The sequence below is a fragment of the Equus przewalskii genome, chromosome 3 (genome assembly GCF_037783145.1).
Source record: "Equus przewalskii isolate Varuska chromosome 3, EquPr2, whole genome shotgun sequence".
In the NCBI taxonomy this organism is placed as follows: Eukaryota; Metazoa; Chordata; class Mammalia; order Perissodactyla; family Equidae; genus Equus; species Equus przewalskii.
The window spans coordinates 44,102,332-44,128,381 of NC_091833.1; the positions used below are offsets into that span (position 1 = coordinate 44,102,332).

The 26,050-nt window shown below is 39.0% G+C and overlaps 1 protein-coding gene and 1 long non-coding RNA gene across 18 annotated transcripts in view; both read right to left on the minus strand.

The window, feature by feature from the left end:
• PDLIM5 (PDZ and LIM domain 5) overlaps nt 1–16,380 on the minus strand; it is a 196,684-nt gene extending 180,304 nt beyond the window's left edge. For 12 of the 17 annotated variants that reach the window (XM_070614280.1, XM_070614282.1, XM_070614279.1 and 9 more), the window contains exons 1-2: nt 16,172–16,307; nt 12,823–12,958 (exon numbers count right to left, since the gene is read on the minus strand). In XM_070614280.1, coding sequence (XP_070470381.1) covers nt 12,823–12,918 — 96 coding nt within the window. In that variant the 5' untranslated portion in view covers nt 12,919–12,958; nt 16,172–16,307. Of the gene's footprint in view, nt 1–12,822; nt 12,959–16,171 lie in introns of all 17 variants that reach the window. The other 5 variants (XM_070614275.1, XM_070614285.1, XM_070614286.1 and 2 more) reach the window with 5 other exon arrangements.
• Nucleotides 16,381–18,283: 1,903 nt separating this feature from the next.
• Nucleotides 18,284–25,486, minus strand: LOC139082520 (uncharacterized). Its single transcript, XR_011538609.1, has 3 exons — nt 25,392–25,486; nt 22,541–22,605; nt 18,284–20,373 (listed from the first exon to the last, which is right to left on the minus strand). It is a non-coding gene; the product is annotated as an uncharacterized lncRNA (long non-coding RNA).
• Between the last annotated feature and the right edge of the window lie 564 nt (nt 25,487–26,050).

The following is a 26,050-nucleotide window of genomic DNA, read 5'->3' on the forward strand; positions in this document are numbered from 1 at the left end:
CTATAAATAACTTTTCAAAACAAACATATATTAAAATGAGTATTTCAATTTCAAATAGCCAACAAGGAAACTATGTGGTTATTCCTTTGCTCAAAAAAGTTTGGGGGGCTGGCCCCGTGGCTAAGTGGTTAGGTTCGCGCACTCCGCTGCAGGTGGCCCAGTGTTTCGTTGGTTCGAATCCTGGGCGCGGACATGGCACTGCTCATCAAACCACGCTGAGGCAGCGTCCCACATACCACAGCTAGAAGGACCCACAACGAAGAATATACAACTATGTACTGGGGGGCTTTGGGGAGAAAAAGGAAAAAATAAAATCTTCAAAAAAAAAAAAGTTTGGAATTACCCCCTGAAATTTCTATCAAAACCTATTTAAAAACACACCCGCTTGCAGATACGGTAAGATCACAAGAACAGCAACCCACTCTCTAAGCTCAGCTCTGATCTAGAGGAATCAGACTCCCTCTCAAGTCCCCACGCCCTGTCCCCCCAACGCCCCACTGTTATCCTCCTCCCCACCCTGAACCTCCTTCTCTCTCCTCCTGGCACTGGATGGACCCCCCCCACCCCCTCCCTCGTCTCACTCTGCTTTCCTCCTTGCTCAGTGCACGCCACCAGAGTGGCCTCTCTCTATTCCTTGAACACACCAGGCTCTTTCCTGTCTCAAGGCCTTGCACCTACTGCTCTCTATGCCTCCAGTGCTGTTCTCCTTGCTCTTCCTACGAACGCTTCTTATTCTTCAGTCACTGTTGCCTCCTCAGTCAGAGGGGCCCGTCTTGCCACCCAATTTAAAGTAAAACCCTTACCCCAGACACTCATCCTCTTCCCCTGATTATTCCCTAGCACATCATCTTATTAAATCACACTGCTTATTTATTTATATACTTGTGAGTTATCAGTCTCTCTTCCTAGAATAGAAGGTCCATAACACTAAGAACTTTGTTTTGCTTATCCTTGTATTTTCAGTGCCTAGACCAGTACTGAGCACACAGTAGGTGCTCAATAATGATACTGAATAAATGACCATGCCCAGATGGAGGTATAACAAATTTTGTCTGCTGCTGCTACTTGTGTGTCTCCTCCATGTATTCTATGGAGCCCAGTCTAGAAGTTTCCTGCTATTCTGACATAGGCTGCATGGTCAACACACATGTTACTGTGCTCTTTTCCTGGCTCTGATTACATATATGTCCTCTACGTCCAAGCTCCTTCCTATAGTCCATATCAGGTTCCATGTGCCTTTCTGTCAGTAAGAGAGACCCACCCTCTGTATCCCAGGCCTAGAACACAGTAAGGGATCCCTAAATATGAGCTGACTAACACCTGCTCCTCTCAGGCTTAGCATGAGTCATCAAGGGAAGGGCACTGGCCAGAAGATGATACCAAGAGGATGTACCCTGCTGGACCAAGAATTTACCATCTCTCCTAAAAGAAAATGAGGAATAGTAAAAAAAATCTCCAAGAACTAAGCTTGAACATAACTCAATTATCTGTTTCCTAATTTCTTCCCCACGAGGTTCCTTGATCTTTCATGCAAATAGCACACACGCACACACACACGTGCACACACACAAATCTCTGCCCCTCTGAGGCTCTCCTAACCTCCAGGACAAAAGTGTACAGAGAACCATGAAAGGACCATCAAGCCCATTGCTCAGAGCAGCTCCTAACCTCTGCACTATCCAGTCACACAAAAATCAGCCTCCTTACTTAATAACTATACTTCTGCACTAGTCCTATCATATCTGAAGTGTAAGGTTTAGTTCTAGGAGTTATACATAAAAAGACATTTAAAAGCTGAACTACTTTTAAAGGCAAACGCTCAGGGGTATAAAAAGAGGCAAACTGTCATGAGAGAAACATTTGAAGAAACGGCTTCCTACAGAAGATCCATAATACTCAAAGGGAACTAGGCCTCAGTCACCAAGTGACTGTCTGCAACGTGAGAAGGGGTTATCCTTCGCTGTGTATGACACTAAAACACAGAAGTAAAACCGCTGGGTCAAATATACAGAAAATAAATTCCGGCTGACACACAGGAAGACTCCATACCTTGGAAGGCAGGCGGCTATTACCTGGTGTAACTTCTGGGGCATTTCCTAGAAACTTAAACCCTGACTAGGACTAAAAACAAAGAAAACCAAAATGTTTCATCAGCCAATTCTAACCATCAATCATGTACATTAACAAAACAAATCTGGAAAAAACTTGATTCTAATTGCAACCCAGCTTCCCATTTGTCTATTATCATTATGATCATCAGTCAATAGTTACTGAACACACACTGGGAATTCTAACACGATCTAGAGAAAATAAGACCAAAGTGTAGATTTTTTTCCTGGTGAGAGAAGTTCCTGATTTAACAAAGTATATGACCTATTTATATGTACTTAAACTGTCAAATCTAATATGGAGACCAAAACTTTAACTGATCTCTAGTCCATGGCCTCAGCAGGACCGTAGCTGGTTCTTTTTAATTTAAATATTGCCACTTTAGCTTAATAATGAGGAGCAAAACAAAACCTAGTATAGCCAAAGTCTTCGGTAAATTTAACATTCATTATTAAACTTTATAGTATTAAAACACTATCAGTAGTATGCCATCTTAAAGTCCTCTACATCTTTTGTCACAAAGATACAGCATCATAAACAGAACTAAAACTTGATGTCATATATTATTAAAACTGCCATTTATTTCCAAAAAGGATTTGACCGATGATGACTGAACTCTGAAAAACAGGAAGAGTAGTTGCTGGAGAAAAGGAGATCTGACACGTTTAGTCAATAGCAGTTCCATTGTACCTCTGCCTTAATCTTTTTGCTTAAATGATCTAAGTAATAAAAGCTCCATAATAAAAATATTTTTTAAAATAGCACAGCTACATACAGTTCCCAAACATTAGTGTACAAAATAGAACTGAAATGGTACGTGAGAAACATCCAGAAAGCATGTGAGAATCCCTAAACCTCCTGAACTCAAAGTCTGGGGCAAGGTCTCAGAATCTACATTTTTAAAATCTCATTGATGATTTTGATGATTAGTTTGGAAACCAGTCACATTTCTTCTTAATAATCTCAGTTAGTCCCATTTATACAGGTCTTTGATTCCACAGCATGTCTTCTCTCTAAGACACACACACACAAACTTGGCTGTCAGCAGTGAAAGCTGCCATCTTTTCCCAGAAAACAGAGTACCCTGGTTAAAAGCATTACTACTACGCAGTTGGACTAGTTTCAAATCCTAAGCCCAACCAATTACTAGCTGTGTAACACCGGGCATCTTATTTAACTTGTCTGTCCCTCAGTTTCTTCATCTGTACATCAGAGATATAAAATCATACTTCCTCAGAGGGTTGTTATGAGAATCCAATAATCGAACATGTGCAAAACATCCAGAAGAGGGCCCAGACAATAACAAGGGCTCAATAAATGTCAGCAGATTTTCATTATTATTATTATTATTTAATACAGGAAAGAAAGAAGACCGAAGTCAGGTGGAGCACTCAAACAGTTTGAAGAGCACCTGGCATATGTATGTGCCTTAAAGGATGGGTAGGGCTTTGGGGATAAGAAGAAACAAAAGTAGTGGGCACAAAGAATAAAGGGACCAAGGACTTCAGGGTTCAAAATAGGCATTGTGGACCATAAACTCCATTGTATTAAGTGGGCCCATTTACATCCAGTCCTGAACGGCAAACAGGCAAGTTAAGCAATAATTCAACAGACAATGGGAAGCCCTCACAATTCTTAAAGAGGGCAGTAACGTATTAAATGTAGGATTTTAGAATTCCTGCTTGGGCAAGGTGCCAGCCTGAGGATGAGGAACCGACCTAAGAAGAGACAAGCCACTGATGAAGTTTGGAAACACCCTTATCTGCTAAAATATCAAAGTATCACTCTGAGAATTGGCTACCAGCTAACTAGAATCTTCCAGAATGGCTGGAGGTACATATAAACAGAAATGCCTAGTATTAAAAGATCAAAAGAACCATTTGTAGAATATTTGGAAGTTAGTAGCACAGAGATACTTCAAGAGAATGTCCAAAATCATAAAAATTACATGTGTAACAATGCTTGTTCTCCAGAACACCTCTAAGGGTCCCTAGTTAAAGGACAAAGGATTTGTTTTCTAAAGAACATTTGTTCTCCAGTACCTTTTTTCAAGAAGAAAAATACTTTCAGAACATACCCACAATCTCCTCTGGCTAGCATTAGACAACCCTACAAAATTTTTTAATTTTACCATCTCTAAAAGTTAATATCTCAGAAATCATTTGAGAAATACTAGTTAATAACTGGATCCTCACTGGAACCAAATCACAACATTTAAATTCCTGATGGAATCAATGGTATACGGCATTCAATTGTTAATGTCATTAAAATAACCACTACCTCTTTTGGTAAATCAAAATTTACTCAAGACAGTTATCACGAATAACAGTGGTCATTGCTAGATCAATTTCTAGATCCTAGGAAAAATGTTTAACAAGTCACAGAATTCAAATCACAAATGATGCAAATTCTTATCCAGCTCTAAGCTCTTCTCGTGATATTTAAAAAATTACAGCAACACATTAAAGGGAAATTCCTACTTCCCCCATCTTTAAGCACATAAAAATACAAACATCCCTGTCATCCTTACTCTTTTTGTCACCAAGGTTACCAATATATACACTCTACTGCTTACATCCAGGCAAAATGAATAAATACATTGTGCCACACACACATCAGTAATCCTTTACAATGCCTGACTCGACTCGCTGTGCTGTGGAACACTCCATAACCCGTTGTGACTTCAGTTTACTGGCTCACAAAGGTTGATGATAAAAACACAGTGAGGCTCCTAAGACAGAATTTTGCTATGTCCCAGGACCATTAGGAACACCTCATTATAGTCAGTCTCCTGGTCACATCGTTTATAGGGAGCTGGAGAAGAGTGGGATTCGAAACCACACAATACATCAGGTTACTGGACAAACTCCAAAGATAACAAGCTTGCATCTATTAAATGTGATTTAATTTGTCAGAAAGTCTATGACGGGAACACTATGCCAAACACTGTTCCATAAAAAATCTTCTGCCATATAATTGGAAGTGATATGTTAACACAGAGAGGAAATCCGTTTAGAAATAGGAAACAAATGATAGAGATAACTATTAAAGCTCTGAATGGATAAATTCAAAGAACAGCATCCCTAGAAACTAATGGTGTCATTTGAATAAGGACAGCACATTTTTCTTGTGTATATTCTCAGGCAAAATGAAAAACAATGAACCACTTAAGAACGCAGAATCCTCAGCAGAATACTTATGAGCAAACCCCGTAAAAAGGAGAAAGGTGGAAACAGGCCTATCTGATTGGAAAAGACCAAAGTCTGTTGAAACGTATGCTAGCACAGGAATGAGGAAACTGGCATGCTCACACTGTGGGTAGGAGTGTCTCTACAGAGACACTCTGGCAATATTAATCAAAATTACAAATGCATACAACCCATACAACCCTCTGACTCAGCAATTCCATTTCTAGGAATTTATCTGACAGGCTCGCCATAGGCAAAATACATGTATGTGCAAAAATTACACTGCAGTGTCAATAAAAGACTAGAAACAACTTAACTGTCCATCATTAGGAACTGGTGAAATAAATTATGATAAATCCAAACGCAACACAGCTGTACAAAAAGAACAAGGCTACATTTACTGATTTGGGGTTAAGTGAAAAAAGTATACTTTTAAGGATACTATTTGTGTTGAAAAGGGGGGTGGTAAGGATATTTTGTATTTACATATATCCGTATAGATTTTCTTTGGAAGTATACACAAGAAACTGCTAACACAGGTTGCTTCTAGGAAGAGGAAATGAATGGCCTGGCGATAGGAGACTCTTTCCTCTAAACCTTATAGCATCTTTTGAGTTCCAAACCATATGAATGTCTTACCTAAAGAAAAGCGTAAATTAACCAAACTTTAAAAGGTTAAAATTTCCTGAGTGCCAAATTTGACCCAGTAAATAACTGTTCCTCCTGTGGCCTTTTAAAAATTCCCTCTTTCTTTTCTCCTTCCCTCCAACTTGTTCTTTTTCATTCACTCCTGTTGACTGTCCCAGTTCATTTCACTCCCTCGTTGGTCTCTCAGGGACAGTGGCTGCAACTGCTCTGCCTGCTGGGAGTACTAACCGCCAAGAGGTCGATGAACTCTGTTCCAGTAATTGTCACACAAAATGGGCAACAACATCAGCTGTAAAAGAAATCTGAGTATTTACAGAAGGGCAGATAACGCCACTTATGCAACAGGAAAGAAAAAAAACAAGGTGAGGGAAGATGGGGGAAGTGATTATGAGATTTGAGAAACTCAGTTTTAACATTAGGAAAAATTCTTCCAAACCCAACTTCACACACTCATTCAATTCTGTCTGTTCCGTCCATTCATAAATATTTTATTTCCTTAAAAAAACCGTAATAAAAACAGAGTATCTGTGCTAGAAAAGCGATTTTTCCACTCTGTAATTAAAAAGCCAACCCTGCATTCCCAGGGCTATCGGTGGCTCTGCTCCTGGAATACCCACGTCAGGAGTCACCGTGCTCACTGCTCTTCAGTAGCTTAAACTGACGTTTTCTCTTTTCATTCCCATTACTATGTCATTTATTTGCAAATGCATACATATATTAATATTTCACATGCTAGGGTCTTGTTCTGTTTTTTATTATATACTCAATGTTTCTACATCTCGAAAACTTACTTAAAGGCCTAGAGCCTCACCTACTAAAGCTGAAACATCATTATCCCTTATAAGACGCCAAAGATATGACCTCTCTTTTTGTCCAGAGCAATGTCTGCTTCCAGATGAACTCCTAACAGATTTCTCCTCCACGCAGTCATAACTGTGGGACAAGGCCATGACTGGTCCTGCGGTCCATGGGAATCTGCGCAAGAACTCTTATAAACAGGATGCTTTGGACAAAGACAACCGGCTCACCCTATCTGCACACTGCAGCCTGACCAACACCCTCATAAAGACAAGCTCTTTACCTTCAAGGTTCTCAAAAATCACTGAAAATAAGTTCATGGGCTTCAGTAATCTCAGTTTAAGTAGGTCGGCATTACATCTAACTCCTGAGCAGGTGAACAGGTTGGATGAAAATCTCCTTAGGTCTAAAGTGCTATTCTTACTTCACTCACTCTCAACGATATTGTTTCCTCCATGAGCTACAAATGTCCTGCATAGCAGTAAAATTCCTCTTATTTTAACAAATAACTTTCCAAAATGCCCAACATTCATTAAAGTCTAAATAAGCATGCCCCTTTTTTCTAAAACTATTAATTTGCAATAAAACATACTGATAAGATTTCATTTCTTTACAAATAAGAGACCTGAAAAATATCTTCAGAATTATCTTGAGATTCTTGATCCTCGTGACCACAAATGATAGAAAACTGCCATGTAGAAAAAGCAGGTCCCTAAGCCCCACACAAAAGGTAATTAATATTTTAAAAGTAGACAGTGAAATATACATTATATAGTTACACAAACGAAATTATCAACTTTCTAACTTGGCATTATGACAGGGTAGTTGGGAGGGAATGTAAAAGAAAATACTCAACAGCTTAAAATTAACAATGGGCCCATTTATTCAAGGTAGGAGGGTTCTCCCATTTCAGCTTGACTAAAAGCCTCTTTCTCTCCTCCTCTAGGAGGAAAACTCTGCAGCTGGCCTGTCTGGAGAATCTCTCAACTGGATTCACAGCTTTACTCAGTCAAGCAATGGCAAAAAGAGGCTTCATCTTCACTTTGCACTGAAAACCAACACAGAAAAAATCTTGACTTTGAGGTGTTCAAATTTCATCCTTCAAAGACCAGTTCAATTAATTTCTCCTGTAGGAAGACAAACTCCACAAATACAAAAGATCTCTGCCCACTGAAACTGAGAAACACTTACTCTATCTTTGTCATTTCATCAAATATGTTCTTGTGACAAGTCTTATGACACTGTCTCTGGTACTGTACTTATTCTTTCTCCCCAACCTTTGTACTCTCCAATACTTTATGACTTCTTCAATGGCTTCTAGGAAGTATCCCTTTTAACTGCTGAATGAATGAATTTACAGCAAAGTGTTTCAGGATTCTGTCTTGCTCTGTTCTATGTTATACTCCCAATCAGGGCTCTATACTCCAGGAAATAGTAAATTTCTGCTTTTCAAATCCAACTAAAACCTTGTTTGAGCTAGTAACAATGGACCATGCCCTAACTCTTGAAAATCAAAGTCATTATTATTTAAGTATTAAACCGTCTGACCTCATTCTTACCTGAAAAGAAAGGTCGTAGATGTGTTTATGGAGAATTAGGAGATCACCTTCAGGAAATCCAAATATTTACATTTAAGAGAAAACTCAAGCATCATACATCAGAAAATAAGACACAGAACATTTCACTTTAGGATGATGTACTTAAAAGATGTTATTCACAAACTGAGGCTCGCCAGTGGCATAGTGGTTAAGTTCTTGCACTCCATTTCGGCGGCTTGGGATTTGCCAGTTCAGATCCTGGGCACAGACCTAGACACCGCTCATCAAGCCACGCTGTGGCGGCATCCCACATAGAAAACAGAGGAAGATTGGTACAGACGGTAGTTCAGCAACAATCTTCCTCAAGCAAAAAGAGGAAGACTGGCAATAGATATTAGCTCAGGGCCAATCTTCCTCACCAAGAAAAAGGAAAGATGTCATTCACAAATACATTATCCGTCTTGTAATTCCATCATGAGGAACATCAACTTGCCAAAATATGGCCTGGTATTGTGCAACAAGTCTCCTATTTCTTCTTATAAAATATACTGGCAAAGATCAACAAACCCACACTGCTACAACGAAACCCATCCCCACATTCCATGGCTTCCAGGCAATTCCATAAATACAGGGTCATAAAAAGACAGTCTGCAAACTCCTGTAGCCAGCAGTCCATTTTAAGGATCGGAAATTGCAGACAATGACATGTGATCAGGCAGTTACAGCAATGTGAGGATCTTTCTAAAAGTTTGCAGGAACTACCAATCTTATCTTAGAAATCCACCTTCTAAAAAAGTATGCAATATAGGTGACGAACAAATTGGAATGAAATGTTAAAATTTTATAGTTTGTCTACTTTAAGATGCAGTCATAGTCGCATATTCATATGCTAATAACAAAATCTCAAGAAAACAGAATGTTCAAGTCGCAGCCAATGACTTATTTATCTCAAATACATTTGCTATCGCAGAGTTCCAATGTTATAAAGGAACATAAATAGTCCTTTGGAATTCAACATAATACCTGACCAGAGGAAAAACTGAATACTTTTGAACTCTTAAATATAAACATGCAGGTTCCTAGCTAAGCACAAACTTGTGTTTTTCTTTTCTTTTCTAATTCAGACAGACAGTAAGCAAAAAAAGAACTGCTACGTTTCCTACAATTATGAGGGACTTCATGTTTCAAGTCTCTAAATCATTTTTTTAATTTTATAATAATAGTATTGCAAAAGATAACAACTGAGAGAATACTATGTGCCAGACCTTGCAAAGAATTTCATATACATTATTAAAATAAGAGAATCACTGAATTACATGTTTTAAGGCATGCTTTCAAGTTTTAATTGCTTCTTGATACTATTAATTAAATAATCTGGTGACTACTGAAATATCCCAATAATTTTACATAATTAAGGCAGAATAAATACAACCAGAGAACTAATTAAGATGAGGTATAACATTAATAATCTTACTACACCAATATAAATCAGTTATTAAGCACACATCTTTATTAGGCAACGTTACCAGGCATGTTTAAACTGAACCACACAAGGGGTTAAAAATAACTACAATGAAAGGCCAACAGCCTAGCAGCACAGTTGGGCCAACATTCCCTTCTCTCCTCCCCCTCCCCTTCCCACCCTCTCCAGCCCAGAATGAATTGCATGCCCCACTGCACAAGGCCCAAAAAGGTCACAGGAGAGGGCCGAGACTTTTGTAAGAGAACAGAAATAACTCAGCAGCTTTGTTACCGTAGTCTCTTTTAATCAGTATGTTCAAAATCCTTTAATTAGCACTCTGTCTACACAAGGAAAGCATTTCTTCTGTGCCAGGGGAGGGCACACATGTATGTACACAGTGTTCTGTTGTATCAGCACCACAACATGGAGCGAGCGCCTCAAACTGTCTGCCAGGAAACTGAAGCACAGAAAACTTTTTTAAAGGCAAGGCACCACAAAATTTACATATTTCATTTGCATTTGGATTACCAAACAACAAAGCGACCATTAAGTTTGTTTCATTTAGGTGTCAATTTGTTTCTGGGCTTTTTGTTTTTAAGCAAAAGTGGAAGTAATTTAAACTAAACAATAACTGTCTTTAATCCATTATCATAAAGTAGGATATTCAGACTTAATATAAAATAATGTTAACAGAACATAAAAACAGACAATATTCAAATATTTTTCCTTTCCTCATAATAGCTCTTCAGCAGGAGAAAAAAAAACCCGGCCTTGCTCAAACAATAATAAATCACAAGGCACATTTTCACATGGATACTTTACATTTAAAATTTCATCCAACCACAAAAAGTCCTAAAAGTTGCAGGGTGGATTATGTATATGGATTTCCTTGTAAAATCTGATTAACCAGAATCAAGACAGAAATTAGCAATAAATTAAAGATAACTAAAAGTCCACAGCCAAGAAACAAGGAAAACTTCACTAGTAAACTGGGATTTCCAGTATTTTCATAGAGATATGTAAGTGTTACAAATTTATTTTTAATTTTTCAAAATCAAGTTGGATACATACAGTGTAAGAAGCAATGTATATATATATATATATATATATATGTATTTACACATATACAATTATAACAAAACCATAACCTTCTAAATATCTGATTAGAGAAATAATCTACCCAAATTTAGGAGGAAGTTTATTATTAGGGAGGCAGCATAGCGTCATGGCTTGAAAGCCACCTCTTCCACATCAGCCGTGTGAGCTCACAGCATAGTCCGGACAACAGGAATGACACCACTATTTCGCAGGTTGGCAGGAGAGCTAAGAGATGATACGTGCAAGGTACTGGCAAAAATCCAAAAGTTTGCTGGTAAGGCTGTGGGAGAGGTGGGGTAGGGCCCTGGGGGTTGATATTTTCCTGCATTGCACAAAAGTGTAAATCAGCACAACGTATCAAAATTTTATATATACACAGAAAATCATGTATATATGGTATCCACTACAGCACTGTTTGCAATACCAACACTGGAAACAAATATAAATGCCCTTCAATAGAGGATTGGTTAAATAAATGTAACTTCTCTACAAGAAAATTCTTTTTTTTTTTTTTTTTAAACATTGGGGGCCGGCCCCGTGACCGAGTGGTTACGTTCGAGGGCTCCGCTGTGGCGGCCCAGGGTTCGGATCCTGGGCGCGGACATGGCACTGCTCCTCAGGTCACGTTGAGGCAGTGCCCCATGTGCCACAACTAGAAGGACCCACAACTAAGATATGCAACTATGTATGGGGGGGGGGGCAGGGGGGGCGGGGTTTGGGGAGATAAAGCAGAAAAAAGAAAGATTGGCAACAGTTGTTAGCTCAGGTGCCAATCTTTAAAAAAATAAAAAAATAAACATTGGCACCTGAGCTAACAACTGTTGCCAATCTTCTTTTTTTTTCCTGCTTTTTCTATTTCCTCCCCAAATACCCCCAGTACATAGTTGTATATTTTAGTTGTGGGTCCCTCTAGTTGTGGCATGTGGGACGCCACCTCAACATGGCCTAATGAGCAGTGCTATGTCCACGCCCAGGATCCCAACCCTGAGCCACCAAAGCGGAGGGCGTGAACTTAACCACTAGGCCATGGGGCCGGCCCCAGAAAATTCTATACAGTTGTTAAAAAAATAAATAAAATAAAACTCTTTATATATTAATAGGGAAAGTTCTCCACGGCACTTGTTGAGAAAAAAGTAAGGTGTGGAACAGTGCGTACGATATGCTACCATATAAGTAAAATGAGTAGATACTCATATTTATTCGAATATATTAAAAAAATCCTCTGAAAAGTTTACAAGTAATTAATAGCAATAATTACCCACTGATGATGAAACTGAACCAGTGCCTGACACATCGTCAAGCCTCAACAAACAAAAGCTGTAATTACTCCCCTCATCGGTATCATCATCTCATGAAAACAGATCCTTAAAATATATACACAGAATACAGTCAAACTAAATGCATACTGAGGTAAACAGCCAAATCTCAATTATTCATAGGCTGCCTATCTAGCCGGAGATCCAAGCCCTTCAATTCCTCTTCAAAGGGAAGTAGCTTTGGGCCATTTTACTGTTGGCTATCACCTTCACCAGAGTGAGGTGAGGAAATAACACCACAAACAGTCATTTTACTCCATATTGATCAACAGTGTTTAATAAACAGCTTTGAGCCGAAAGGGACCATGAAAATCCCCTAGTGCAACCTTCTAACATTACGTAGGAAGAAACTAAGGCCCAGAGAATTCCACAAACTGGTGGCAGTTCAAAGATTTGGAGTCTGCTCTAGTGTGAAATGCTGTCCACTTTATTATTAATAAGATGAAGGGAAACTGAAAATAAACTTAATTGAAATCAATTATCCTTGCTAAATTCCCTCCCAGCACCATCGTTTATTACAGATAACTAAGTGTGCTGAGATCAAATCCTAGAAGCAATTGTAATAAGCAGAGTACAGGTCCAGAGAATTCAACAACTCAGCCCTGAAGTTTCCAGGACTAAGCAGTGAATGAACATCTGTAACAAAATCTGTAAAGTTTGCTTACACTAGAGATTGTCAGAGGCATGTTGAAATCTTTGCCACCTTGCAGCCGGAAACCCCAAGGAGCTGGGCCAACCAAGGACACGCTGTAGTTGCTCATGATTCTAATGGCTCAAAGTCCAATCCCAGAAAATGAGAGACTGTGAAAGAAAATCAGACGGTTAACAAAAATGTTTATTTGAAACTCTATTACATATTGAAACGTATTTAATATAAACCCAACTAAATGATGTTCAGTATTTCGTTTTGGGGGTATAAGAGGAAATACAGCACAAACACATATTAAGTTCTCATTTCAGTCTAAGAAAAGGAATCTGTGAGCTAACATACAATTTCTAAATTCAAGCCAATTTCCAGAGTCTAAAAATTCCATATCAGAATTATATTTCTAGATACTTGATCAGTTTTGCAACTTGCTGCGATCCAATCTGTGGCTTCCTGCAATACAAACTTTAACTCGAAGCACTTTACAACACTTCGTTATATATATAAAAAACAATAAGATTCTATTTCAGTTTTAACTGAAAATGATTTTCCCTTCCCTCTACCTCATGCATTCTTTTGCCTGCAGTTGGCAAGAGTCCTTCAATGTCACTTACTTACCCTCTAAGTTACTCTAACATATGAAAAGGACTGCACGTTCATAGACTCTCATTCACACTTTCCAAACACGAAATTCTTTAAAATGAGATGTTTTTTAATGCACAAAACTATTCCCTCTATCCTAAATTACAATTTGTCTTTCCTCTTATATGGACATGGCATTTTCCACACTGAAAGTAATATTTACTTTTCCTTCAGTCAGGCAATGATAGGCAATACTCCAGCAAGGTGAGATTTCAGTCAGAACTGCTTTCTGCTGCCTACACACATCAGGCAAGAGAGAGAGTGTGTAGTGAGCACACGGTGAACAAAAGTGACTAACCATGGTAGGAGCACAGGGTTAATCTTAACACATGACAGGGAACTGGAGCTTTAGAAAAGAACCGACACTTCAGTGGTCCTTTTTCTGTGTTTTGCTGTAAGTGTGTTCATAATGACTCTCACAATAGTACTTTTATATAATAAAAAACTAAAGGAAAAAAAGTGTGACTCAAGAGTTTGGTATTGGTTGTTATGGTGGCTAGATGTGGATGGGAGAAATTGGTAGGAATGGAGATTTTCTAAAATGTAATACTAAGAAACATACCATTTCCCTCCTTTAAAATATTTGAAATATAACAGATGTATAATTTAATAAGTTTAAAACCATTTTTTCTAAAAAAGCTGTTTAAGATATACTTCCTTGGAAAATCTGCACTGTTCAACCAAATCATCAGCTTTTATTATGTCTTAAAATATTTTTCCATTTTTTTCAAAATTTCTATCCCATCCTACCAAACTAAAAGTGGCAGTGTAGTTATTCAAACCAGTGTATTAAAGGCAAACATTCCATCTTCTCATAAGGGGAAAATGAGGCAAAACTTTCAAATAAGTCCAGTTCTTAAAGAAAGTTAAATCAGCAGAAATCTGCACGAGATCTACCTAGAAGCTAAATGAGCTTTTCCGCTGGCATGGAGGTACCCTGAGCTACTGGGCAATAATAACATTACTTCAGGGCTGATGGAACAGGCACCAAGCACTAAAAAGACCCAAAGGCCAAGCCAGAAGTCAAACTGCTAGACACATATGAAAAACCAGTAGTAGGGAGGCAAGGAGGAACCACAAAATTAAATTGCTTTCCTGCTATAATAAGGGAGGATTTTCATAGACCCAGTGCAGGAGGACAGTTTTGATATTGGCACAGGATACAAATCAGAAGCATGTACAGCCAACAGACTTCACAGGCTGCCTGCCCCTCCTTTTTTAATCTTTAACTTGTGTCAAGAGGAGACTATGAAAGTTAGGCTCAACTTCCTCTGGCCCCACTGTTCCCTACAAGAAAATGTATTTAATTTATATATCAACCCACAGCACATGCAACTTCCCTTTACTTGCGAGTTCCCTTCCAGACTTCTCCCATTGGTTATTAAATTTTCTAGCACTGGCAAGGTCACAGCCACACTACAAAACCAGTATCATTTCATTCCTAGTCAGTGAGGTTTTATTTCTAGTATTCTCCCTCAGCTAGCTTCATTTGCCTTAAAATATTCCGATCCTTAAGCAACAGTACATTATCAGCCTTTTCCAGGTTTCCTCCATCTAGTTATTAGTGCCCAAACTCCTCCTAAAATACCAAGCAGGCAGGAAATAGTGAGCAGCCTATTCTGCTTTCAAACACGTGGAAAATGTTGGAATTTCTGTATAGCTCTGGATTTTCTTTCAGGGAAAGTCTAAATAATGTCTTTGCTCTAGGACTTGGGAAGGAAGCTTGGTAACGCCCACACTTCTATCCCAACTTCTTTAATGGGTGGGAAGGGGAAAGTAGGACCACTCAAAGTGACAAGAAGGGCTTGAAATTCACAAGCACTATCTGGAGAGTCTCTTTTTCCCTAGACTGAGAGAGGATGGAGGAAGGGCTGAAGAACGAAAGGCCAGAGGCACAGGATGAAAGCAGCCGCCGGGACAGTTTCCCAGCAGAGGTTCACGCCTCGCCCTGTTTGCCAAATAAGGCTCCCGAGCGGGCTGTTTCCGCGGCGGGCGGGCTCCGACGTCCGCACGGTCAGGAGGCGGCCCGGGGGAAGGACCTGGCGCTCACACTCCAGACCTGCCCTGGCCAGCGCAGCCACGAATGTTCTTTCCAAGCTCTGCCCGGTCCATACGCCCTTCCTTTTTCCACTTATTGTCAAACGCACTGAAGGCACCGTCTTAGAAAAGCCCCAAGAAGTACGCAAGTATTAATAAATCTGGCGATCACGACAGATTTGTTTTTTTAAACCAGCTTTATTTCAGGACACGGAGAAGTTTTCCCCAAACAGGTTACACAATCGTAAATATCGGGGAGGAAATAGACGCTTCTCAGCGTGAAAGTAAACAAAAAATAACACGCCTTTCTCCCCCGTTCGGTCCCGCTGCCTCCCCACACCCCCGGGAGATGCGCGCAGGACGCGGCGGACCCGAGCCCCGGCGGGGGCGCCCGGCCGCGGGCCGTGCGGGGGTGCCCGGGAGCCCTCCGCGTCGCTGACTCCGCCGCGCGCGCCCGGCCGCCCGGGACGGGGACTTCCAGGGCTCGCCCGCCCCCGGGCGCTCCTCTTCGCGCGCCGCCCTCCCACCTCCGCCGCTCGGCGCCCAGAAAGCACCTGAAGCGCAGCTCCGCCCGAGGCGCGCCCCTCCGCCTCCCGAGCGCGGCTTCCCTCCACGCGCCCGGCGCCCGCTTCCTTCCCTCCTCCCTGCGGGAGACCGGCGACGCGCATCCCCGGCCGCCAGCCACTCACCTCGGCGCGGCGCGGCGCTGCCTCCGCCTCAGACGAGCGCTGACAAGTGACTCGCGGTGCGTGCGCTGTCCCCACGGCCCGCGGGAACTTCCGCCTCCTGGCGCCCTCCGGCCCCGCCCCCGGCCGGACACGCCCCCTCCGCTCCCGGCCACGCCCCCAGCCTGGCAGGGTTGCCCCGAGCGGGCGGAATCGGCTGCCGGGGAGCTGGTGCGCGGGCCTGCTAGGGCGAGCTGAAGGCGAGGCGCCGCGGAAAACAGGGGCGCTCCCGAGTTTCGGTGGGAGTAGGCTTAGGGCATTTGGAGCAGTACCTGGCAAAGGTTTGCTGCACGTGTCTGCTTTGGAGTGGACGCATTTGTCCCTCCAGAAACTTTGAATTGGCAAGCAGTTTCTCTAGCTAAAAATAGAAGGGGGTTTGGGATCAATCCCTATCTGCAAGTTCAGCGGCTACTGCCTGGTTCTTTGAGAGAGCTTATTTACGTGCCCTGAGAAGTGCAGACCCTGAAGTCTGTGGGTCAGGAAGGTGAAAACCGGTAACCCTAATAGCTAGAAGTTAAATCCTGTGATCACACCAGAAGGCAGTGATAGAGTAGCGGCCAAAAGTGATTCAACCACTATGCAACCTCAGCTTATTTTCTAAGTCCGAATCAATAGCCCACTTTCCAGTTTCCACAAAGTTGCTTGATTTAGCCCAAGGAATTTATTCACAAGCAAACTTGAATAATGTTCAGTAAACACACGGAAAGTATCTTGTTGACTGTTATAAACTGTAAATTGGCTAATAAAATGTGAAAAACACAAGTCTTAACTAAGGGACATGTAATGCAAGGATGAACTTCGTGGGGTCCTTGAATCCCCTACAAGTGCAAACAAGATTCTAGAGGAGCAGCGCCGGAACTGCTCTGCCAAAGCCGACGCACCGGCTGGGGCGGCGACTGCGCGTCTGAAATGTGGCTACCGCGACGGAAGCGCTGAATTTTTTGATTTATACAATTCCAGTTAATTTGCATTTTAAAACTGAAGCACAGTAAAAATTAACGTTAAATACAATTTACTGCTTGGCTTGGACTACATTTCACATTACCATTGAAAATTTAGTTCCCAAAGTGAGATATGATGGAAGCGTAAAAATGCACACTGGATTTTGAAGATTTATTATGAAAAATATGATATAAAATACCTCATTAATAATTTTTATATTGATTACATGTTGAAACGGTAAGATTTTTATATTTGGCTAAAATACGTTAAATTAATTTTGCCTTTTTAATCTGATGCTAAAAAATTTTAAATTACCTGTGTGACTCGCATTATATCTTCACTGGATGGCACTTCTCCATAGCTTTCATCACATTCTCCAAAAGATTATGTTGGAGGAAAAGGTTTCCTAGTGTGAGAGTTCATTTACAGAGTTCTTTAATATATTTTATCATGTTTGACATCTCACCTCAAAATTAAATAAATAATAATAATAGTGGCCATTTTCAAATAACTGCCATGTGCTAGACAATGTGGTAATCCTTACAATAATTTTATAAGACGAATGTCTTCCCCATTTACAGTTAAGTAAATTCACGTTGCAAGAGACGACAGCTTGTGACAGCTCCGCAAGACCATGGCTGGAGTTACCCTGTGAGGGTCCCATCTCTGCTCCTCCTCATCTGTCTGCTGCTGCTACAGTTAAATTGAGCCTGGATCAACAAAGGTTGACTAAAGACATGGAGAACTACAGGCAGCATTTGGAAATATCATCTCGAGGTGATGAGGAAGAATTGAGCAGGGGCAGTGTTGCCTACCTTTGGAAATTTAATTTTAGCCTACAGATGCTGGCCTACTCTCAGTCCTCCTCCTCCTCCCCCAGCTGAAAGCCTAGGGTAGAGGGTGAATGAGCCAGATTAAGGTAAGATGCGAAGACTGATATCTATCCGTTTCCCCCGAAGAACCAACTGCATCAGAATGACATTTGTGGCTGGTTAACATTGCATTTTCCCGGACCTCCCCCAGATCCAGGATCTTTGCAAGTGGGCCCCAGGAATCTGCCTTTTTAACGAATACTCCCTACCCACCTCCAGGTAATTATTAAACTGAAATGCTTAAAAACCAATCCCCCAGAAATACCTCTATATCCCCAATTTACTGTGTATTGTGCTTAGGTGAGAACCATGCATCTCAGACAGCAGCAACTTATCTCAGTTTCTTCATCTTAAAAGAATTGATAATTAGAAATAAGCTTTTGTGGTTGTCATGAGGAGTAGAGACAATAGATATAAAGCACCTTGCAACATGCCTGGCGCTGAGTAATTGTTAAATAAATGGTGGCCACATGAAACTTTCCTAACCAATTGATTAGATTTATTTATGTGTCATAAAAGACAAGTAGAAAACCTTACCTTCATTATGCATGTACTATGTTCTTGGTGATTTATGTACATTATCTTATTTAATTGTTACAACCATATAGAGTAGGTATTTTTTCAGAGGATGAAACAAAAACTTGAAAATTAAGAAATATAACCAAGGACACACAACTAATTAGTAATATAAGTAGAGCAGAGGGTCTGCCTCCAAAACCATGTCCTTTTCATCTCAACACACTTCTCCTATGTAGATTCAATAAGCCGCCCAGCTTAAAGACCAAAGAAAGCTATAAAAAGCTATAGCAACTAACACTGTTGAGGGCCATAGAGGTGCAACCTGCAGCAAATTATGGAAATTAAATAGACACTGAGTTATTTGTCTATGAAAGAGGATGAAACTCCTGATCCACTTCCGGCGAGGCATCTGCCTTAACTTGTTTTAGAATGACTTGCCACGGAACCATTCTGACTCCGCTTCTCCGTCTCCCTCATGACTAACATTTATGAAATGGTTGGCCATGGTCTGAAAGACAGTCTAGCAGGAAGATAACTGATACATTGGGAAGTCAGACCAGTGTCTTAGCCTCATTAACTCTATAGGCTAAGCAATGAGGCACTCGCCACAAAGGAAACTGTATTAAAAGCTTCACTTTGTCATAACCAGTGCACACAAAGCTAAAGTAGTGGAAAAAATTAGATCAAAAGATGAAGTGATTTAGCGGGAAGAGTTTTAAAGAATATTCCATCTAAACATAGTATTTACCTAAGTGTGCGAATGTTTGCTCTAACATTATCCAATGTATGACTCAGAATCCTCTTGCTGTACTTCAAAAATAACAGAAACTTTAATTACAAGATTGCATGGCTGTGATGAGTTTTACAGTTGCACCCAATAAACTACAAAGTGCCAGCCTTTTAAAAAGTTCCTATATCACTCTAAGTCAATTTGTCTTTTAAGTTAAAATCCTGAAAGGGAAATAAACCACTCATAGGTATTTCATGTTTGAAATCTAATGGAGAGGAGGCATTAACTATTCTCATACCTAAAGAAACACCTGGTAATCTAGGGAGAAAGAGCTAGAAGGCATAGTGTCATTCTAAAACTTCCTAAGGAGTCCTGGGAGGAGGGCCGGGACCACAGCAGGCACAGAAAGCGTGGAAAGGAATAAATGGATGAGAACGACTCCGCGAACAAATCCATGAAGACTGGGCCACTGAGCAAACGTGTGATTGAGGAAGAAGTTAAAAAGAAGTTTAAACTTCTTAAAACTAGCTTCAAGCTTTCAAGTCTGGGTTTGGGGGGTGATATTAATAACTGATATTGAAGGCAGAGGAGCACGTTTTGAAGGGACTATGCATTTCACCAGCAATCTCCAGTAAGCGAAAAAAAAGCCAGTTGGGAAGTGAGGGGTATGAATAAGAAGGGTTGATACTAAGGGCACTGAACAAAGCACTGGGGAGCTTCAAGTTTGAGATTTCAGAAGGCGAGGAGTATTCCTCATGATAAGATCAAGGTTTAGCCAGCCTGATGTCGTACTCAGATTACGTCGTTTCTTTGAGAAGTCCAGTGGGAGGTTGACAGGATAAAGAAGACATGATTTTGGAGGTGAGATAGAAACAAAATATGTAGGTCAACAATTGAAAAAGCTTGTTGTATGAAGAAACATGTTATTTGAAGAAAGTCAAGGAAAGAAGACATGAGTCTGAGGCACATCTTCCCGATGAGTTGGTTGTGCCAAGAAATTAATGTCCTCAGGCTGGGAGGTCCAGCAGGCTGGGAAGAAGCGTCATCCATTTTCCTCGGTTTCCACATTTGCCTTGACTTAAAAAGAGTTGAGAAGCACTGGGCTAGGAAACCAAAAAGATAAATTAAAAAACTGTCGGCTTTCCATGTACTCATAACGTATGGCACATTTGCACTACATGAGTTAGGAAAAAGTGAAGAAGGAAGATTTGGAATGCTCAGTGTGAGAGTGCTCCCTTTGATAGACCTTACTTACAACAGGTCCCAGGTCGTTTTGGAAAATACACTGGGTGCACACATCTATACAGGGTCCCTTTGTTAAATTATCTTCAATTAAATACTTTTGAACGTACCATCTGTTTTCTCACAGGACCCTGACTGATACGTTATTGATGATTCTTTTTAGCATCGACACCTTGGCATAAATCATTAAAATGTTATGTGCACATTTATTGAGCATCTCCCATGCCGTAAACTCCGTCGATATGTTTTTAAAGGCAAATTGATTTTTTGGAAAAATATTGGATTTTTGCTTTTTGGGTTTTTAAAATCAATGACTTTTTACATCAGGCATTTTTGGGTTTTTAGAAGCATTTCCATCAGATTAAAGTGTTGTGGTATAACCTACCATCACTTAGAATCCAGAAGTAAATGTTATCTTTCCACATTGTCAACTTTCTAATCAATAAAAGAGCTTGAAACAATTGTGATTATTCTGAATCACAAATAAAATACTTATTAAATCTAGATTTCTCTATGTATACATAAAGTATTAACCCTGGTTATCTTTGGGAGAAGGGATTAGAAGGTCATTAATTTTTTACTTCATAAAGTCAAGTCTATATTAAAGTCTATATTTATATAAGTAAAGTCTATATTTCTGATTTTTAGAGAATATTTATTACATGTATAATGAGAATAGAGCAACACAGATTTGTTTTTTAAAAAACCACATGAATTGACTAAATTCATCATGATAATATAAACCTATCTTAGCCCCGAATTAATTTTAAATTAATTGGTTTTTAAATCTTAATTTTTTAAGTATGTTTTGTCCCAAACTACGATGTAATCTCTACTGATCCATTAGGTAGTTTTTCACGTTGTCGGGGTTTAGAATTTCTCATGTTTTTCCATGCGTGTCTCCATCAATGGTGGAGCTGTGAGGACATACTTATTAACAAGACTAGTGTACAAATAAGGTCATTTAAACAAGTGGTATTTTGGATTGGAAAGATCCTTGGGAAAATCTAATCTTAACATGCTTTATTTACAGTAAAATTTCCCCACCCAAAAAACAGTACCTCTACTAAGGGTTTTTAAAATCCGTTTACATACTCTGGGAAAAGCAAGGAAACTAATATTTTCATTGGAAGGTATCCACATGTTTAGTCATGGTGGAATGCATTAAGACATGCCATTCCTAGCCAAAATGTAAGAGATGTAGTACTAAGAATGATGAATCAATTCATCAAAAATCTGATTCAAGCATAGAATTGTATTTAAGATAAGGAATAATATGAAGGAATGAATATAGATCAATAACATAAACCAGAAATATACTTAATTCCACTGAAAATATCCAATTCACACATCACATCAAATTCTGCCAGTGTGTAATATGCACATACCTATTGGCATTTAATTTCATAAAATTAACTCTGGGAAATTCATCAAAGCCACTTTCTGCCAGCTGTGAAAAAGTTAACTGATGAAGAAAGTAAGCAAGACATTTTTTTAAATCTATGAGATATGAAACTGGAATCTTTAAATATTTTTATAATCTGATTATTTCACATGACAACATATTTTTTAAACTATACTTTAGCCAAAGTTTGATGCCTGCTTCTCAGAATTTAAAAGCTTTAACAAAAAAACTGTAGTTTCATGATGTATAAATAACAAAGTCCATCCATTTTTACTTAACTATTATTACACTAGACATTAAAACTTACATTTTAAAATTCATGGAAAAATTAGATATAAGTGTTATCCATGGTTGCCTCTGGGTAATGAAACTGGGTATAATTTTATTCTGCTTCTCTTTGCTTTTCGTGCTTTTCAAGTTTTCTATGAAAACATTTTACTTCTATAATAAACTGAAAATTAGGAGTAGCATTTTTAGTACGTTACTGTACATAACATTGTTATATACATATATATTGCTATATACATTGGTATATACATATAACAAGTATCTTTGAAATAAATTGAAATTTTGAATAATAACCATTCCTTTTGAACACACTAATAGCTGGATAGGATACTCACCTGAATCCTTTATACATATTGAGTGTTGGCTTACTCATCCTCACAGCAACCACAGGAGCTAGGTCCTATTATTTTCAGATAAGGAAATGAAGGGACAGAGTTAATACAACCCACAGTTGTCTGGCTGACTAGTATAGGCAGAGACAGATTTTGAACCCAAACAATTTGACTGTGGAGCACATGTACTCTACTGAAATACGTGGTTGCTTTTACAGAGTAGACTATGGAAGTTTGTATGTGAAATTTTCTTTTCGAGCAAGTCTGATTCAGCCCAATGTGGTTCTAATTCAGGAAGCCAACTTCCTTGAAGATTTTTATGGTTTTGCCTAGAACTGACAAGGAGTGTTAGATGAGTAAGCTGCAATAAGGTAAAAAGATTGATCATAATAAAAGTCATTTCAGGATTAAGTGATGAATCTCTAAACCTGATAAAAAGAAATACTTTCTTCAAATATTTTAAGCTGAAACCATTATTTCAATTAAGATTTATAGCCTTCCCTACAGAAAGTGGCCTCTTGATAATAAGAACTTATTTTTCAGTATGTGAAAAAGAATGAAAAAATTAAATTAAAATCTCCACAGGGTATTTGGTTTTCTCTATGAATTTCTTCTAGAAAGGAAAATTTGAGAACCTATATGTGGTTGTTCCATCAATACAAAATCAAACATCCCAATTAAATCTGAAAAATAAAGTATCCACAAATTTGGTTTAGATAAAACCAAACTATTAGATATTTTCAAATATTTAATTTAATTTAATTTTTTAACTTAATCCGGGTATTTGATATCAATACACCTTAAACAATCTTTTTTTTTCTTTTTGCTTTTTGGTGAGAAAGATTGGCGCTGAGCTGACATTTGTTGCCAGTCTTCCTCTTTTTTTTCCCTCCCCAAAGCCCCGGTACACAGTTGTATATCCTAGTTGTAGGTCATTCTAACTCTTATATGTGGGATACCGCCACAGCACGGCTTGATGAGTGGTGCATGGTTACGCGCCCAGGATCCGAACCAGTGAACCCCAGGCCGCCAAAGCAGAGCACACAAAGTCAACCACTTGGCTATGGGGCCAGCCCTAAAGAATCTTACTAGATTAGTCAATGAAAGATGTGTTAAATGGTAAAAGATAAGTTTTTTGATAACTTTTTAAAACAAACACGTTCAATACACCAGTTAAGGTAATATGACAAGAAGTACTGTGAAAAACATAAGCAAAATGATTACTACAGTGAAGTAAATGAGGCACATTTTCCAAATTGACATCAATTGAATATCTCCTTTAATGAAATTTATTAGGCTGATAAGTCTTTCTATGTAGGATTTAATCTTCAGGAGAAAAAAACTGAGGGCATCTCTAGTTTTCTTTATACCTATCTGGTCAGATTCCTTGACAAAATTCTTGTAGTTATACTTAATATAATTTTATATTACTTATAAATTATATTATTTATTAAATTTATAATATTTAGAATTTAATATTAAATTTATATATATACTATCATATATAAATTATATAATAAGTAAATCAGTGTGTTATCATTTCAGAATTTAGCCTTGGTAACACTAAAGTGTTTCTGGCCCAAAGACAGGAGCGCATATAAATTTTGAATAACAGACCCTGTTGGCACCCAAGAGGACAGAGACCTTGGAACACAAAGAGTTCTACTTCTTTTATCAAGACGGCAGAAACACCTCTAGGAAAATCAAAATCCAGTCTATTTCACAGATATTTCAATATGCTCGGCAGGGCCAAATAAGTATCAATTCCTCCTAGAAAAGAAATGAGTTGGTCCCATTACAACTTGAGCCAAAGTATCAACTGTTACACAGAGATCCAAATATAGTGCCTGCTGGCGAAGATGCCCCACCAACAGAGGCGGGGCGGGGGACACCTGATAGCGCAGCTTCAGTAACTTGAGCTCAGCTTTTGCTTGTTGTGGAGACAAATACACTGAAAATCCAGGCAGCAAACAAATCACGTTCCCTCAATTTTAGAAAGTTCTTTGAAGATGGATTTTCAGTCTCTTGCTATGTCTTTTTGTTTGTTTTACTTTTTATCATGGAATTTTCAAACATACACAAAATAGAATAATATAATGAACTCCCAATGTATCCATTACCTAGCCTCAACAATAACCATCATTAATATAATTTTAGTTGTACATGTAGTTTTAAACAAAGATAAGTTTTATTCATGACAAGATTTCACAAAGTATTTTTCAGGTTAAATGAAGAAATGTGGGTTTTAGTTCATCCATGTTGCACTTAAAGAGTTGGTAAAAAAGAAAACACTTGGCAGGTTTTTTTCCAGATTGAAACTCCCAGAGCAAATAAATCTTCGTGAGGTCTCCATCAATTAAAACTGAGCATGTTCAGAAATTCACTTTATTAGTTCAACTAAGGAATAGACAGACTCTCGCGGACTCATTCCTGCCAATAATAAAGTTCACTGGAAGCTAATGAAAAACCCAGAAATTCAACTTGTTGATTTATAATATAGAATACTTGTGAAGCAATCTGGAATGCTCAGGTCATTTTACTTCCAGGAAAGTTTAATTGAAAAATAAAATTTAGGTTAAAGTTTGTTAATCAAGAATAGAATCAGAATAAGAAGGGGTAAATGAAGTTAGGAGAACCTCATCCTGTTGGGGTAGCCAGATGGACTCTTCCCTTGTTGGATGACTACTTCAGTGGGTGATGCTCATAGCACACCTGCCCCAGGCCAGGGTTGGAGAGCACTAACACGGCTTACTTTCACTCTCTTCCTTATTAAACTTCCTCATTTCCATTTTTTTCTATTACTAAAATACTTCACCATGAAGATATCTAGTTTCCAAGATTGTAGCTTACCTACCTCAGTAGCATTTTAAATTAATATCTTCTGTTTAGAGGGAAACTGCCAGGCCTCTTGCTGAAGTCTAGGAGGCAATCAACTTAGAAACTATTGACTCCTGGGTGTGCTATCTACCATCCCTCAGGTCATTTAGATTTGAATACTGGCAAAACACAAATACAGGTTTTTTTCCTGTTTTTCCAGCTTTCAGACAAAGGGCTCTAACTTTTTTTCCGGGTTGTTAAGGAAAGACTAGTCTATAAACCAATCTCAAAGAATCAAAGTTCTCACTTCAGATTTTCAACTTGAACATCAGAAAAAATATTTTTCATCTTTTTGCAAGCTTGTTGATTCTATTAATATTTGTTTCTCTATGAGATGAATAAATCAGACACTTTGTTTCTCCTTTGTGCATGAATATGCCACCAATTTATTATTACTATATTAGCTTTTCTTTATCAAAGGTTTGAGAATTGAAACAATTTCAAGCGTTCTCAGATTACAGGATTAGAACTTCTGTTTCATTAACTCTCTCAGACTAAGTAACAGAGGAGTACATGAGATGCTTTAGTCCGCAGAGCCAGAGGTTTCATGTCTTCCTTCATTTGTTCTAAGTGGCTTCCCTTCTAACCCAACCCTCGCCAATCCATAAGAACTTGACTTGATCAAACGGCCTGTCT